The sequence below is a fragment of the Lagenorhynchus albirostris genome, chromosome 20, assembly GCF_949774975.1.
Source record: "Lagenorhynchus albirostris chromosome 20, mLagAlb1.1, whole genome shotgun sequence".
Taxonomy (NCBI): Eukaryota; Metazoa; Chordata; class Mammalia; order Artiodactyla; family Delphinidae; genus Lagenorhynchus; species Lagenorhynchus albirostris.
The window spans coordinates 36,879,082-36,895,841 of record NC_083114.1 but is presented as its reverse complement, the minus strand read 5'-3'; the positions used below and the strand labels follow the sequence as shown (position 1 = coordinate 36,895,841).

Genomic DNA, 16,760 nt, shown 5'->3' with positions numbered 1-16,760 from the left:
TTATCATAAAGGCCAGGACACAACTGGAAGCGCTGATAACCATCACCCAGTCCTGCTTACTGCTTAGACTGATGACTCAGTTACTCCTGGACAAAGAGACTGCAATGGCTTGGGAGCACACTGGAGAGCCTCACTGGGGGCGCCCAACAGGAGTCACCGCTGGTTAAGAGGCTCACCAGGGAGCTATAACATACAGAATCTGGGGGCAGTACCTGCTACCTGGAGAGAACAGAATGGGAAGTGTTTGATTTTGTAAAAATTAAGTCTTCTAGTCTGCTCAGATGCCACTTTTTAGTTAATTAATTTTTGGCTGCGTTGGGTCTTTGTTGCTGCGCACGGGCTTTCTCTAGTTGCGGCAAGCGGGGTCTACTCTTCGTTGCGGTGCGCGGGCTTCTTATTGCAGTGGTTTCTCTTGTGGCAGAGCACGGGCTCTAGGCACGCGAGCTTCAGTAGTTGTGGCACATGGGCTCAGTAGTTGTGGCTCGCGGGCTCTAGAGCGCAGGCTCAGTAGCTGTGGCGCACGGGCTTAGTTGCTTCGCGGCACGTGGGATCTTCCCGGACCAGGGCTCGAACCCGTATCCCCTGCCTTGGCAGGTGGATTCTTAACCACTGTGCCACCAGGGAAGTCCCATCAGATGCCACTTTCTAAGCAAAGTCCTCTCCACCCTTTTACTTTTTTTCAGGGAGAGAATGACTTTATTATTATTATTTTTTAATTGAAGTATAGTTGACTTATAATGTATTAGTTTCAGTTGTACAGCATAGTGATTCAGTATTTTTAAAGATTATACTCCATTCAGAGTCATTGCAAGATAATGTCTATAATTCCCTGTGCAATATATTTTTGTCACTTGTCTATTTTATTAAAAAATTTTTTTTGGCCACACTGCGCGGTTTGTGAGATCTTAGTTCCCTGACCAGGGATCCAGCCTGGGCCAATGGCAGTGAAAGCGCAGAGTCCCTACCACTGGACCGCCAGGGAATTCCCATCACTTGTCTAATTTTATACATAGTAGTTTGTATCTGTCAATCCCATACCCCCTACCCTTAAGATTCTCCCCCTTCCTCTTGGGTAACGGCTAGTTTGCCTTCTGTCTGAGTGTCTGTTTTGCACATACATTCATTTGGATTTTTTAGATTCCGCATATAGGTGATAGCACACTATGTGTCTTTCTTTGATATTTCCCTAAGCATAATGTTCTCTAGGTCCACCCACGTTCCTGCAAATGGCAGAATTTCATTCTTTTTTATGGCTGTGTAATAGTCCTTTGTCTCACCGTCTTTTACATTTATTTGTTTGTTTGTTTATGGCTGCGTTGGGTCTTTGTTGCTGCGTGCGGGTTTTCTCTAGTTGTGGCGAGTGGGGGCTACTCTTCGTTGCGGTGCGTGGGCTTCTCATTACAGTGGCTTCTCTTGTGGCAGAGCACGGGATCTAGGTGCGCGGGCTTCAGTAGTTGTGGCTCACGGGCTCTAGAGCTCAGGCTCAGTAGTTTTGGTGCACGGGCTTAGCTGCTTCGCGGCACGTGGGATCTTCCCAGACCAGGGCTGGAACCCGTGTCCCCTGCATTGGCAGGCACATTCTCAACCACTGAGCCACCAGGGAGGTCTCTGCTGGATTATTCTTTAAGAATATTCCTCTCCGCTGAGGTGGGAGAGCTGTACCGCTGAGGTCAGAAGGGCTGAGAGTGGTCTGCGTTGCAGTTTTGTGGCTAAGTGCTTTCAGTGTCTTCGGGCGGCGGCTTGATTTTTTTGATCCAAGTCCTCCATGCCAGGGGCTAAGCAGGCCTAGGCGACCCATAATCACAAGACGAGGCATAAGCGGTTAATTTTGTCAGTCCCAAAAGTGGGAAGAGTATGTGCCCAGATCGCCTGGAATTCTAATGTCCAGCCCAGGTCCACTCCCACGTCCTTCCCCCCAGGCTCCGTGGCAGCCACCCTTGTCAGCTCATTCAGCCAGGTCATGATACACCTACATTTGATCAGTATATCCTTGAGGATACTCTAAAATGCTTTTGGGTGTTTCCCCAAATCTCTTCAGCCATGTCCTTGCAGACCATTTCCTGGTCCAGTCTCACTAGGTGTGTGATTTTTAACTAGTTAAAAAAACTAGGTGTGTGTGTGTGTGTGTGTGTGCGTGCGTGTGTGTGTGTCTTTTCTCCCTGCTGCATAACTGCTGAATGTGTTGACTGCACACCCTTGTGTATTCCTGTCTCTCTTGAGGGCTGGTAGGGGAATCAAAGGAAGGCATGTAAAGTCTAATTTGAATTTTCCAGGAGTTGTGGTGAACGTGGTCTATAGGGGAAAGGCTTCATCATTCAAGTATTTCCTTCCTGATCGCGTAACCATCAAAGATGAGCTTTCTACAATGTTTACACCATTGGTGCCGTCTCCAGATCTCGCTGCTCTAACCTTGACCTCTGTTTTGCTTCCCCAGTGAACACCGAGAGTGAGACAGCAGTGGTGAATGTCACCTATTCCAACCGCGAGCAGACCAGGCAGTGAGTGGACCCAAAAGTGGGGCAAAGGAGGGTCTTTGTGAGTGGTGGGAGTCAGGTGCCCCTGCTTGGGCAGGGATGGGGTCCAGGTGGGCACGAGTCCACACCTAGCCTCTGATTTTGTGGCAACCAAATCCAGACTCTTGTCTTTTGGTTCAGGAATCTGAAAGGTTCAGAAACCTCACCAGGATTGATAGCAAATACTTTGAAGGGAGGGACCCAAAGATCTGCCGGGGAAGGTGGGACATCCTCTTTAGGACAAGATACTGGCTTTTAATAGGTCTCTGGTTGCGGGAGAACCCATGGGGTCCTTTGCTGTGTTGATGGCGCCATCTAGTGGTGATGAGGAGGAACTAAGACCTAAAGGGTTTGTTATGATGTGGCGGAGGCAGACATTTTATCTCGGGGATTGCCTTGAGTCCCATCACACCCACAGTTTCTGGCTCCTTAGCCTGTTTGGTTGAGTCACACTTCTCCACCCACTGGTACTGACAGACTTGTGTACTTTGTGTCCTCATTTATACTCACTTATAGGCCATTTTGCTTTTGATGGCTTTCTTGTCCCTTCAGCATGTTGTCTCTATCGTATTTGTTTCCTCCAACCTAGTGTCAAATCCACCCACTTTCTCAAACCATTCAGTTTTCTTTTAGATGCCTGCTGGACTCAGGATTTTCTGGAGGTCCCTGTGGCTGATCTGTGGGCCTTGACCTGGCTTTAAGTCAACACTTGCTTCCTTCCTACTGAGTATTGTTGCCTTGTTAACATTTCTAACCAGCATCAGCCTTGGGAATGCACGGTGCTTGCCCCCTCCCTCCAGTGTTCATCAGGCCCGTTTTTCAGACATTCCAGACAGACTTAAACTCCTGCAAGCCATTCTGTCTCCACCTCTTCTGTTTCCATGGAGTTTGCTTAAACATGGACAGTATCATTCTCGAGAGGTGACACAACACACCTTGTTCTAGCATGTTTTGTTTATTATTCACGTATCGCGAATCACATGTGATTCTCCTGTGAATCCTATGTGATAGGTAGCTCTGGTCGAAATTCCCAAGCCAGTTCCAGAATTCAGTGGAGATAACTTATTTGTGTTACACTACCTTACTTGATGTCTTATGCTACTTAGACTGGAAGCTTCTCTAAGGTGGAGGTGGGAGTGGTGCACAGGTGGTCATCTCCCTTTCTTCTGGCATGTTCCACGTTGTAACCCAGCTGAGTGCTTTACACCTGGAGGGCATTTGGTGTGATTGGCATGGATTGGAGTGACCAGTAGATTCTCCCTCTGTCCTCAGAGCCATCATGAAGCTGAACGGCCACCAGCTGGAGAACCACGCCTTGAAGGTCTCCTACATCCCTGATGAGCAGATAGCACAGGGTCCCGAGAATGGGCGCCGAGGTGGCTTTGGCTCTCGGGGTCAGCCCCGCCAGGGCTCTCCTGTGGCAGCGGGAGCCCCAGCCAAGCAACAGCAAGTGGACATCCCCCTGCGGCTCCTTGTGCCCACCCAGTACGTGGGCGCCATCATTGGCAAGGAGGGCGCTACCATCCGCAACATCACGAAACAGACCCAGTCCAAGTGAGTCTTGGCTGCAGGGGAAGGGGAGGTGGGGCCAGGGAACAGTCGTTGGCGCCCAGGAGGCGAAGCTCTCCTGGAAGCACGCTGAGGGGCCTCGACTCAACTTTACCTCTTAGGAAGTGTTGGGGAGGTAGAAGAAGCCTGGGGGGTGCCATTTGGTGGCAGTGGCTGGGCCACACACTTTCGTTAGTAAGAAGGGTTTGTTTCTTGTAGAAAGTCTCATCGAGCAAACCTAGTCTTGGTAAGGCGGCCACTCCTTAGTGCTCTGTGATTTCAGCACCGCTTACTGGCGGCAGCAGGATGGGGCCCGTCAGGGACCTTAGTAAGAGGTCACAGTTCTGACCCGTCTCCCATTCCACCACAGCCACCCCTCTTCGCTGATCTTTATAGCTGATCGTCGTGTGTTCTGTGGAGAGAGAACAGGTCACGTCGTGTCCTTATTCATAATGCATCCTTTTACTATTTACTTTTAATTTGGGACAGCGTGCCTTCTCTTTATAGTTCTTTCAAGGGGAAATCCAGAATTCAAGGGGAAATGCAGCTTCAGAGCTGAGGGCTGTTGATCCCCCAACCCTGTATTCCCACGATAGATGCCACCATTCTCAGCCACCACCTCCTGGCTGAGACAGAATCCACAGCAACAGGCTGGCCCTTTTCCCTGCCCGTTTCAGCTCTGCACTTGGCCTTGTTCCAAAAGGAGCCGGACTGTAGCTTCGGCTGAGGGTTAGCTAACGTCCGTGTGCTTGTGGCCCTCAGGATCGACGTGCACAGGAAGGAGAACGCAGGCGCTGCCGAGAAGGCCATCAGCGTGCACTCGACCCCCGAGGGCTGCTCCTCTGCCTGTAAGATGATCTTGGAGATTATGCACAAGGAGGCAAAGGACACCAAAACGTAAGGCTTCAGCTTCTGGGCACATGGGGACTGCCACCTCCTCGACTATAACACAGACTTTTTTTTTTTTTTTTTTTTTTTTTTTGTGGTACACGGGCCTCTCACTGCCGCGGCCTCTCCCGTTGCGGAGCACAGGCTCCGGACGCACAGGCTCAGCGGCCATGGCTCACGGGTCCAGCCGCTCCGCAGCATGTGGGATCTTCCCGGACCGGGGCATGAACCCGCGTCCCCTGCATCAGCTGGCGGACTCTCAACTACTGAGCCACCAGGGAAGCCCTAACGCAGACTTTTTAAAAGCAAGAATAGAGACAGATAGGAGACACAGAAATTGTACGAAAGGATAAAAGCTGAGAAAATGAATCCTCCATGTAAATAACGCCTTGCATATCCTAGCAACGCTGTGCCCTCACAGGTGTGTGCACGTGTGTGTATGTGCGTGTATTTTAGCACAAATAGGATCATAATGAACACGCTGTCCTGTAGTTCGCTTCTTTCCATCAATAGAACCATCACCACAGTTAGGATAAGGAACATACCCATCGCCCTTATTGACCTTGTGCCCTTGGCCACCCATCCCTGCTTCCCATTTCTCTCCCTAAACAACCACTGATCTGCTGGTTTTCTTTGAAAACGTCATTTTGTCTTGGGGTTTACCTTGGAAACCCCTCGTCTGCGGTGGCCCACCATCTAAGAAGCTCTTGTCCCTCGCTTCTCCCCAAGGGCTGACGAGGTTCCCCTGAAGATCCTGGCCCATAATAATTTCGTGGGGCGTCTCATTGGCAAGGAGGGGCGCAACCTGAAGAAGGTGGAGCAGGACACAGAGACGAAAATCACCATCTCTTCGTAAGGCGCTCTCTCATTTCCCTTTACGAGTGGGATGCCTGGGCACCTGGGGTGGCAGTATCTCATCGCTGAGCCTTAATACCTGCCCCTTAAGTTGGATGCAGTTTCTGCTTGTTGAAGAAGAAGAATCAAAGCAGCGGTAAAGAGCGTTTATCCGTAAGGGCTGGAGCGTTTATTATAGCGCCCGTCGCCGCTCTGGGCTGCTGTTAGCCTGCTGCCTCTTCAGTCCTTTGCTGCCACATCCTGTCTCTCTTGCTCTGCATCCGGAGGAGAGAACCTGTGGCCAGGAGCCAGGGCTTTGGGGTTTCGGGAGCATTTGCCAGGCCATGGGATGTGGACAGACCCAGATCCTTTTCTGAGCCCTGAGCACCTGCTGTGCGTGGTGGTTTGCCTCACTGCGGGGGGAACCAAAGTCATGCAGCTGGACTGGCAACTCCGTGAGCACTGTGCCTCTTGATGTCGTCAGAGACTTACCCGTGGGCAAAGTAACTGCTCTGTTCCTGAGGGCACAGGAAGTGGAGTGCTCGGCACCATTGGGGACCAGCTTCCAGTTATGAGCATCCTCCTTGCCCTACCAGTCTGCTCTGAGTATCCTCACCTCCCTGTGGGGAATCCTTGCCCCGGTTACAAACCGAAGGCCAGAAGCAGAGAGCTATTTGCCCAAAACTAAACAGCCTGCAGAAATGGCATCGTTGTGTCTTGGCCCCAGCCAGGACCTGTGTCCCGGTCCTGGCCTGTCAGTGGAAGGTTGACACTGCTCTGCTCCCCGCCCCAGGCTACAGGACCTCACCCTCTATAACCCCGAGAGGACCATCACCGTGAAGGGCGCCATCGAGAACTGCTGCCGGGCCGAGCAGGAGATCATGAAGAAAGTTCGGGAAGCCTATGAGAATGACGTGGCTGCCATGAGTGTGAGTGTCGGGTGCCTCTGCTTGCCCTTCTGTGAGCCTGAGCCATGGCAGAAGTGGGTCTCCAGTGAGGTGGGCATTCACAGGCTGGGGGGCCTTTGTGGTACGCAGGCCTCTCACTGTTGTGGCCTCTCCCGTTGCGGAGCGCAGGCTCAGCGGCCATGGCTCACGGGCGCAGCCGCTCCGCGGCATGTGGGATCCTCCCGGACCGGGGCACGAACCCGCGTCCCCTGCATCGGCAGGTGGACTCTCAGCCACTGCGCCACCAGGGAAGCCCGGGCCTTGGAGCTTTTGCTTTGCTTTTTGGACCTCGATTCATCAGAATCCTTTTTAAATTAAATTAGTAGGGATTCTTCATTTGATTCCTGGGGTGCAAGTGGGAGTCCAGTCTTGGGCTTTGAGGTCTGTGATCCTCCTGTAAAGTTTGTGTTTACGTGCACTTTAGTGGGGAGAGGGTCCATAATTTTCATCTGGTTTTTAAAGGGGAGTGAGGATGTGGGGCACGTGACCAAAAAGGTGAGTCCTGAAAGTCAGAGATGTGTCTCTTCCTTGTCATCGGCTGAGTCCGACGTATGTCTCTGTCAGAGCGCTGTAAACCACTAGAGAGGAAGGACGTCTGAGGGTCTAACGCTGGGCCTTCTCCTCAGAGCTGCCGGTTCTTAGTCCAGCAAGAACCCTCGGTGTACATGTGAGTGTGTGTAAAAACCAGAAGGGCAGGCAGGTTTGGGGCAAAAGCACGTCATTCCGCTGTTGAGGCCCACTCACCCTCTTGTTCAGCCGGGGCCACGTACAAGGGCCACCAGGTCCTGTCAGAATGAGCCGACCTCTCTCTCTTCACCTTCCTTCCCCAGCTGCAGTCTCACCTCATCCCCGGCCTGAACTTGGCTGCTGTAGGCCTTTTTCCAGCCTCCTCCAGTGCAGTCCCACCACCTCCCAGCAGCGTCACCGGAGCTGCCCCCTACAGCTCCTTTATGGTAGGTGCAGGGTCTTATTACAGGGGACCATGCGGCTGCAGGGTCCAACTCTGTGGCAGCCTGACGCTTGGGGATTTGCGGGGAGAGGGAAGGGCTCCCAGCCACTGGCGCCAACCCTCTGGAGCACCAGCCCTGTGCACGGCAGCCTCAGATGCTGGCAGCACTCTTCCTGTTTGTCTGGCCCGGCTTCTTCCCTTTGTCCCTGCTGCAAAGAGCTACAGAGCACGTAGCCCAGGGTGTCCGCTGGGTGCCTGCACCCTTCCCTCCTCGAGGATGCAGGGCAGGGCCACGGAGGGCTTCCGGGCTGTGTCCATTGACCTGTGTTAATAACACGTCCTGTCTTGGCAGCAGGCTCCAGAGCAGGAGATGGTGCAGGTGTTCATTCCTGCCCAGGCAGTGGGCGCCATCATCGGCAAGAAGGGGCAGCACATCAAACAGCTCTCCCGTTTCGCCAGCGCTTCCATCAAGGTGACCTGCCCTGTCTCCTTCCGGTGCCCGGGCTGGGAGAGCGCTCTGCTCCCATCACCCTCCGCTTTTGTTCTCAGACACCCCGTCTGCCCAGCGTTGGGCAGACGCTTTGCTTTTGACCTCGCTTAGTCCTCCGGGGGATGCCTTCCAGGCTCCTGGGCTTTCAGGCTAAGGGAGGAGGTGGTATTGTAGCACAGAAGAGAACTTCAGTTCAGACAAGACCGACCGGGTTCAGATCGCAGCTTCTGAGCTCTAGGTCCTGAGCCTTGGATTCCTCGTCAGTACAGTAGGGATGATGATACTCTGAGGCGATGCAGCCAAAGCCCCTGGCTCAGTGCCTGGTGCCCAGTGGTTGCTCAGTAAATGTTAGCCATCTTTCCACCTTCCCTGGCCATGGAGAACCTGTCACAGTGAACAGATGTTTTGTTAAATTTCTGTGCCCCTCCCTCTTGGCAGGACTCTGCTGAAACCTGCTGGGGAGTGGGGGAGATGGGGTGTGGGCGGGGCGCCCCAACTTAGAATACGTCAAGAAACGAACGCACCCACGCCCTCATATAAGAGTTCTGATGCAGGTGCAATAGCCTTGGGGTTCGGGGTCTCTGTTCTCCCCTCCCCTGGCCGTCCCAGGTGGGGAGTGGAAGCAGGGTGGTGGTAGAGGTCTGGAGGAGGTGGAGGTAGAGGGCACCTCTGACGGGCGTTTGCTTTGTAGATTGCTCCTCCTGAAACTCCGGACTCCAAACTTCGTATGGTCATCATCACTGGACCCCCAGAGGCCCAATTCAAGGTTCCGATCTTTATTGTCTTTCCAAGTAGGACCCAGAGGAATCGAGTTTGGATGGGAGCGCAAATCTGCACCATGTTTTTAAGCTTCCCTGCAAAACACAGGGCTGCAAGGCTGCTTTCAAATTGACGTCAGGCGGGAACTCTGTTGCTCTCCCTCCGCTTCCTGAGAGTGAATAGGCACGTGGGAAAGAAGGCAGTCTGAGGGCTTCTTCCTCGCCCTCTGCCTTAGTGACTAAGGAAGGCCCTTCTCTCCTTTACGTCCCTATGACGTGCCGAGGTTCTCGAACTTCCGGGCAGACAGTCAAAGAGCTGATAGCTTATTCTGACCTAGGGAGGGGTGGAGAGCGGGGACAGCTCTCTAGACTGTGTGGAGTGACCAAGAGCCCGCCCTCTGAGTGGGTGACTTCCACCAGCTGCCACTCAGGGCCTTGACTTGCCAGCCACAGCTTGTCCAAGTCCACGCAAGCATCCCAGACCCCATAGGTCTGGTTTGTAGCTTAGGTGCTGTGTTCCTCTGGGGAGCTACGTACTCATACTCAGTTACTCTGCCCGGGCTCCCCAGTGTTACAAGTGAGCAGGTCAGTCCTGTGCACCTTTGGTACCACCTGGCCTAGGTGGTGACCCACCCCGAGCGGGCGTGGGCCTGTGGGCCAGAGGAGGAAGGGGTGGGGCTTGGGGAGCTTCCCTTTCGTCATATGCATGTGGCCGCTGACACAACAATGACCTCCTCTTCTCAGGCTCAGGGAAGAATTTATGGAAAACTCAAGGAGGAGAACTTCTTTGGTCCCAAGGAGGAAGTAAAGCTGGAGACCCACATCCGGGTACCAGCGTCGGCAGCTGGCCGGGTCATTGGCAAAGGTGGCAAAACGGTGAGGCGTGAGGGTCAGGTTGAAAGCTCTGGACACTAGTCCCCAAACCCAACAGCTCTTCCCTGGCCCCCAGCTCCTCCGCCCGGCTCAGCCTGGGTGCTCCCGATTTGCCCGTTTACTTGATTCCACTTCCCAAGCCCAGCTCCTGACTCCTCCAGTTTCCAGCTGCTAGTGACCTCGCTCTTGAGCCTCCAGTCCCATCCATGTTGGACATGGACAGCACGCTGAGCTCCTCTCTGACCCGTCCTCCCTGCCCCTGCCCCCGCCCCCAGGTGAATGAGCTGCAAAATTTGACAGCAGCTGAGGTGGTGGTGCCGAGAGACCAGACCCCTGATGAGAACGACCAGGTCATCGTCAAGATCATTGGGCATTTCTATGCCAGCCAGGTACGTATGTCACTCCCCCATCACGGGAGGGCGGCAGGGCTCCGGGAGCATGACCTCGACAAATCCCGTGCACTCTGCCCGCCTCTGGGCTGGGTCATTCTTTCCTTCCAGGTGTAAGGGTGTGAGGTGTAGATGTTCTTTTCCCTCTGAAGGCTGTAGGGACAGTGATTTGACCGTTTTCATAGGTAGTCTACATTATGTAATAACTATGGTGTATCACGTTATATGTTAATAGTCTTCCCTGTCGTCTAACCTTAGTCCTTCTCTTTTGCACTGGATAAGGAGAGAAATGGATCTTATCTACCACCCAGCCTTGTTCATGGAATAACATCCTGGGTTGCCCGTTTGCAGTGCAGTTCCTTCACCTTTCCCAGAACCACTGCTCCGTCCTTGCTTCCAGTTCTTCCACCCTCCTGATCTCTTCCTGGAACTCACCATCTATCCCTGCACTGCTTCCAGTAAAGCCAGTCAGCAGTGCCCAGCATTGGGACTGACCCCAGAGTCTAGAAAGGAGGGCAGGTATCGGGTTCAAATTATAGGATGATTGGAAGCTAGTGGGGTTTTCCTAAAACCCCTTAGTGTTGGAGCTAGAAGGGGTGTGGAGACTACTGGATACGGTCCCTTCCACTCACAGAGGATAAGCACATCACATCAGGCTTGTGGCCCACCTGAGGCTGCTCACGCAGTCAAGGGCAAGACAGGAACCCAGACCCCAGCGTAGCGTGACAACTTTCTCTGACAGCCCTTTGGGAGCCATTAATAGCCACAGAAATATTTAAGATTTGTGGGTTCTGCTGCTACACCAAGCATTATTCTACGTGGTCTCTATTAACTCATGTAACCCTCATAACAACCTCATCGTACAAGTGAGGAATGTGAGATTTAAATGATGTATCCAGGGATGCAGAGAGCCAGGGTGTATTAAGTACCAAAGTGGTGACATTTTTCATTGGTTAAAATGAGAACTCAGTGAAAAACTGTGTAAGACATCAAGCACAGGGCTGACAGAGTAAGAATTAATGTATAAACATCGACTCGGGCTTCCCTGGTGGCGCAGTGGTTGAGAATCCGCCTGCCAATGCAGGGGACGCGGGTTCGTGCCCTGGTCCGGGAAGATCCCGCATGCCGCGGAGCGGCTGGGCCCGTGAGCCATGGCCGCTGAGCCTGCGCGTCCAGAGCCTGTGCTCCGCAACGGGAGAGGCCACAACAGTGAGAGGCCCGCGTACCGCAAAAAAAAAAAAACAAAAAAAACATCGACTCCATGTTCTTTCCCCAACCTAGACCAACTTTCTCTTTAACCAAGAAGTCAAGCACTCAATTTATGGAAAAGAGACATTCTGGTAAATTTCTGTCAAGAGAATCACATTCTACAGTTGATTTCCCTTAGACAACTTTGTTCATAGGGAAGACACCTTTAAGAAGGAGAGAGTAGCGATGCCAGTCCTTCGGTGTTCTGTCCATTTCCACAGTGGGGCTTCTTTCACTGCCTTCGGTTATCCCAGTTCATCCCCTTTCCTGGGATGTTTACATGCGTAGTGGAGTTGGGATTGGTGACGAGGTCTCCTGCTTTTCGACCTTCTGACAACACATGCTCCTGGAAACTCTGGGAGTTCCCCCTTGAGTTCAGTAACGTGTGTCAACTTGGTCATGTTTTAAATTCTGATGAATGAGTTTATACTACTGTTTATCCTCCCTTCCTCTGTATGAATCCAGTGGGTGCTCAGGGTCTGCTCGGAGGCAAAGAAACTTAGGGTCACTCTAATCCTCAGTCTTCTCTTACCTTTCTTACAAGTCCAACATGACCCGTGGTTGCCGCTGGTGTCCAGACCCCGATGGCTTCTCTCCGCACGTAAGGCTGTAACTCCTTGCCTTCGGAGACACTCACTCTCGTTTGTTCTATCTGCAGATGGCTCAGCGGAAGATACGAGACATCTTGGCCCAAGTCAAACAGCTGCACCAAAAGGGACAGAGTAACCAGGCCCAGGCCCGGAGGAAGTGACCGGCCCCTACCCATCACGTCGGCTCAAGGACAACAGGCCGAAATCGAGAGCACGTTCTCCCCAGCAGGCCTGAGAATGAGCGGGAATCAGGGACACTTGGGCCGGGATGTAGATCAGGTTTGCCCACTTGCTTGAGGAAGTTGTTCCAGTGAGGAACCCTGATCTCTCAGCCCTAAACACCCAACCAATTGGCCCAACACTGCCCACCCCTGAGGGTGTCACCATGGAAATTCTAGCTCAGGGTGCTTTTAAACGTGGATTGTTTAAGTTCTCTAGGTCCCACCGAGAGGGTGGGTCAGACCCCAGTGGGAAGAGAAATAAAATTTCCTTCAGGCTTTTAAAACACGCAGAGGGGTGTTTTAATCAACCTCAAAGGATGGTTTACTTCTTGACCCTAAGATCCTTCCAACCTTCTACTTGGTTTATTGATTAAAATACCTCTATTCTTGTGCCCTGACATAGGCTTTTCGTATATTCACGCTGGTTATGTTACCTTTCTGCTACTGGCAAAAGTGAGAACCAATCCATTGCTTTGCTTACGTTATTGACTCGAAGGGAGAAAAGACACGTTGGCATCTGTGGATTAATTCCAATCCCTTCCTAACCAGCCAGTAGGAATGGCAAGGAATGGGGGAGAAATGGGGAGAAAGGTGATTGAACTATACAGTAATCCACGTTTAAAAGGAGTGCCCTTGTGGCTGATTGATTCCAGATCACCACCTTGAAAAATTGGCACAGTTCAAATTTCCCGCTCTGTTGGGGCTTCCCCACTAGGATTCCCGCCCCGTTCATGTCCCTCTAACCATGTAAGTCCCACGTCATGTCCAGGTGCACATGGGTGGTACTGACTGCTCAGCGGGATAGGGGCTGACCACTGTACTGTCCCTGATTCCTATCATTCTCAGGCAGATTTTATATTTTTTTAAAGTCTATTTTAATGATTGGATACGAGCACTGGGAAGGGGACACTAACGCCCCTTGATAAAGTCTCAGTTCCATGGAGGACTTGAGTGGCCCCAAAGGCTGCCACTGTGCCCTCACGCCAGCCCATGTGCTCCCATAAGGGCTGGTTCCCAGAAGCAGGGGTTGCGGGGCACTCCCCCCCACGGCACTGTTCCCTTGGTGGTGGTGGGACGTGGAACCCGACCCTCGGCTCCTGATAAAGCTGAAGTCCATCATTTGGCATCTTTCATGACTGTTTAGTAAATTGGAGAGAAAATTTGCTTCTGTTTCTATCCTAGAGGCCTGTTGAACTGATGGCTTCTGCCTCCACGAGTCGTTGGCATGACGTTACGTGTGCCTAAAAAAAACAAAATTCAAAATACCAGCAACGTTGTGCACAAAGGGGTAAACAAGCTTAATTTATTAATTTTCCAGGCTCAGCAAGATCCCGTTTTCAGTTCAGCCCTTGTGGAAGACTTATCAGCCATCAGTTAAATGAGGTTAGGCCTCCCCTCCAGATGTACTGACCGTCAGTGCATGTTAGCCAGGTGGTGCACTTTAGCTACCTTGGACAATGCTATCAAGTGTGCTGGGAAGGGAGGAAGGCCTCCCGCATGTGGATGAGCCCATGCTCTGGACTCCCCTCCTTCCGACATTGCAACAACGACAGTAACAACCAGACAACCTTGACATGTGGGCGGAGTCAGTCAGGTAATGCTGTGCGCGAAGTAAACTACCTCAAGGTATGAAGTTACCTCAGCAATTACTTTCCTCTTTGTTCCCCCACCTCTTTTTTTTTAATCTTTTTTTTTTCTTTGCGGCTTGCTGATATTTTATATAAAAAAGAAAAGAAGCAAAAGAGAAGCTGATAGTCTTGAATATTTTATTTTTTTAATGAAAAGAAAAAAAAACGAGAAAGTTATGTTTCATAATTTCTTACAACATGAGCCAGTGTAACCCTTTAGGAACTCTCTATGGAGAACAGGCCCTGTGGGAAAGGCAGCTGGAGCTGCCCCTTGGATGGAGGCTGGGCCGAGTGGGGGAAGGCCCATGCGTGTGAGAGAGCCCAGGGCCAGGCTCTGATCTCCTAAGCCACCAGCCTCTCCCAGGAAAATCCTGCCTGATGAGATTAACGGGCCCAGCAGAACTGTGGCCCCAAGGGCGAAACAACAGCCCCTCCAACGGCCGGCCTGTGGTCTCCCCTCCCCGCTTTGGTTAAAGGGCACCCCAGTCGGTTTTTCCCACCAGTGGTGCTGTTGAGATATTTAAAAATATTGCCTCCGTTTTATCGAGGAGAGAAATAATAACTAAAAAAAGATACCCTTTAAAAAATCTATACTTCTCTGTCTAAAAATATGGGAGCCAAGATTCCATGAGTGGAAGAGACAAAGCCATCCTCTCGCCCTCAGAGAGGTCCACCTGATTTGTTGTTGCAGTGCTTTTCACTTTTTGTTCTTGTTATTTCATTTCAATCCCGTCTTGCTATTCTCGGTCTTTTGTCAACAGACCAAGGGGCAAACAGTTAACTGCCCCCTCTGTCTCCCCGTCTTCTTTCGATTGATCTGATGGACTCTTAACCGTGGACCCAAACTTACCAAATTCTTGATTTAGGGTGGTGGGTGGCAAGGAGGGGCAGGGGATTCGGGAATGTGACTGGGGACAGGTTCCTGCCTCATTTGTGTCTTGTCACTCTTTCCCCATGACATTCCTTGATAGCCCCCAGAACTGTCTACCCCAAAGAGGAGGAGGCAGGAAAGCATTTAGGGATGCTATCAGGCCAGTATAATTAAGCTTCCCACCTGTCCAAACCACAAAAAAAGGGTCTCCCAACTTCTCTTTCTGGCTCTATACGCTTTATTCCAAGATGAAGCAGATTACGTTCAGACGTCGGCCGTTTAGTGATGTAAGGTGAATTTCCGGCAGCAAGCATGCTTTGATATCCGGTTCAAACGCTACCATCGGAATAAAATCCCCACAGTACCTGAAATGTGATTGTTGCAGTGTTCAGTTTCCTTGGGATCCGGCTCCCTTCACACCTGAAGCCCACTTCCTTTCCCTTTCGCTGACTCAGCTCCCAGAAGAGACCAGGAGTGTGGCAAGGGGCTGTCAGACTTGACCTGGACTAGGCACGGCTGATACTCGCCCAGCAGGAAAATGGTGGAAGTTACGCTACCAGAAAGCAAAGGAATATGGTTTGGTGGTTAAGGTTTAGCAGGATAAAAGGCCTGTCTTGGTGGGTCTGCCTTTGACCTGTAGACGAGGGCTTTGGGCACCTCATGCCCGCCTGCACATCACCTCCATTTCCCCATCCTTGGTGAGATAACAACGTGAAACGCACTTGGGAGGTTTGGTTGATTTGAGAAAAACGACTTTGAAAAAAAAAACAGCTTCTGTGCTCTGATATGTGTGTGAGCTACATATATATTTTGAAGAAAGGACCATCACTTTGGGAAATATTGTTTAATTCTGTGGAACACGTAAAAAACCAAAATGGTTTGATTCCTTGACTTTGAAGCTGCATCTGACAGTGACACCCAATGGCTTGAAACCCCTCGAGGGTCTGCTTGCCTTTTGCAGTTTGGGTTGTGGACTTGGCTCTTAGGGAGGGGTCTGGGGAGGAGAGAGCTGTTTTTAGGGACAGGGAGTTTCATCACCTTCTCTTTCCTCCCCTTCACCTGGTCCTTCTCAGTCTTTTTCCCTTTACCCTGAGCTCTCCACTTCTGGGGGGCGGTTGGGGGCTGTTAAGTTATGCCTCACGATTGGCAGAAAAGACCCTGTGTAAAACCCAGAGAACACTGGAGGGGAACACTCCAGTTGGTTCTGTGTGTCCGTTTTCCTCTGTGCCAAAGACAGACAGACAGAGGCTGAGAGACGCCATTTCTGAATCGAAGCAATAACCATCTTTTGACGTAGACCTGGGCTGTCTGAGTGGGGGAGGGCTCCCGGACGCAGCGTGGGCTTGGAGACCCGCCCCTTCCCTTCTGAGGCTCCTGGGGGATTGGGGGCGGTACGTGCCAGGGGGCGGGAGCTGAGAAGGGGGTCCGATGGCTCCTGGTTGCACTTTGGAGAAGGAGGGGAAGTTCGGGGCTCCTCCGAGTGGGGCTGTGCTCTGTCCCCTGACCCCACTGCAGAGGCAGCACTGCGAGTTCTCTTCAGGCCTGGCAGACTGGCAACGAGGAGGGGCCTCAGTTAGCTCTCAAGGGTGCCTTCCCCTCCTCCCACCCCAGACGTACCCTCTGCCAAACTGGGAACAGCAGTACTACATAACTACCTCACAGAGCCCCAGAGGGACTGCCCGAGCTTCTGCCTCCAGTCCAGCCTTCCCTCCTCCTCCTGGCTCAGGGGTGGGGAGTCCCCTTTCCCCCCTGAAGTGTGGGTGGGGAGATCCTAGTGGCTTTTGATGTTCAGATCCTGCCAACTTTTGCCTATTTGTTGAAAACTGGTAGGAGGAAAACAGCACAGCCTGCCACCGTAGCTGCAGGAAGATAGGAGAATCCTCGATGCCAGGGGACATAAAGCCATTTCCTCTCCAAACTCTTGGTGATTTAGATGCGGGACTTCTCTCTTGTGTTCAGACTTAGAGGAACACCAGCTAAAAACTTCAGTTTCTTTCCTTTGGATACATAAGG

At 51.9% G+C, this 16,760-nt stretch overlaps 1 protein-coding gene across 3 annotated transcripts in view; it reads left to right on the top strand.

Moving 5' to 3' along the window:
• The window catches only part of IGF2BP1 (insulin like growth factor 2 mRNA binding protein 1), a 38,508-nt gene extending 25,970 nt beyond the window's left edge, over positions 1 to 12,538 (top strand). The window contains exons 5-15 of one of the 3 annotated variants that reach the window (XM_060133471.1): positions 2,435 to 2,498; positions 3,786 to 4,067; positions 4,824 to 4,958; positions 5,679 to 5,801; positions 6,577 to 6,712; positions 7,561 to 7,683; positions 8,035 to 8,151; positions 8,861 to 8,935; positions 9,672 to 9,803; positions 10,076 to 10,189; positions 12,096 to 12,538. In XM_060133471.1, coding sequence (XP_059989454.1) covers positions 2,435 to 2,498; positions 3,786 to 4,067; positions 4,824 to 4,958; positions 5,679 to 5,801; positions 6,577 to 6,712; positions 7,561 to 7,683; positions 8,035 to 8,151; positions 8,861 to 8,935; positions 9,672 to 9,803; positions 10,076 to 10,189; positions 12,096 to 12,188 — 1,394 coding nt within the window. In that variant the 3' untranslated portion in view covers positions 12,189 to 12,538. Of the gene's footprint in view, positions 1 to 2,434; positions 2,499 to 3,785; positions 4,068 to 4,823; positions 4,959 to 5,678; positions 5,802 to 6,576; positions 6,713 to 7,560; positions 7,684 to 8,031; positions 8,152 to 8,860; positions 8,936 to 9,671; positions 9,804 to 10,075; positions 10,190 to 12,095 lie in introns of all 3 variants that reach the window. The other 2 variants (XM_060133470.1, XM_060133472.1) reach the window with 2 other exon arrangements.
• Positions 12,539 to 16,760: the final 4,222 nt, after the last annotated feature.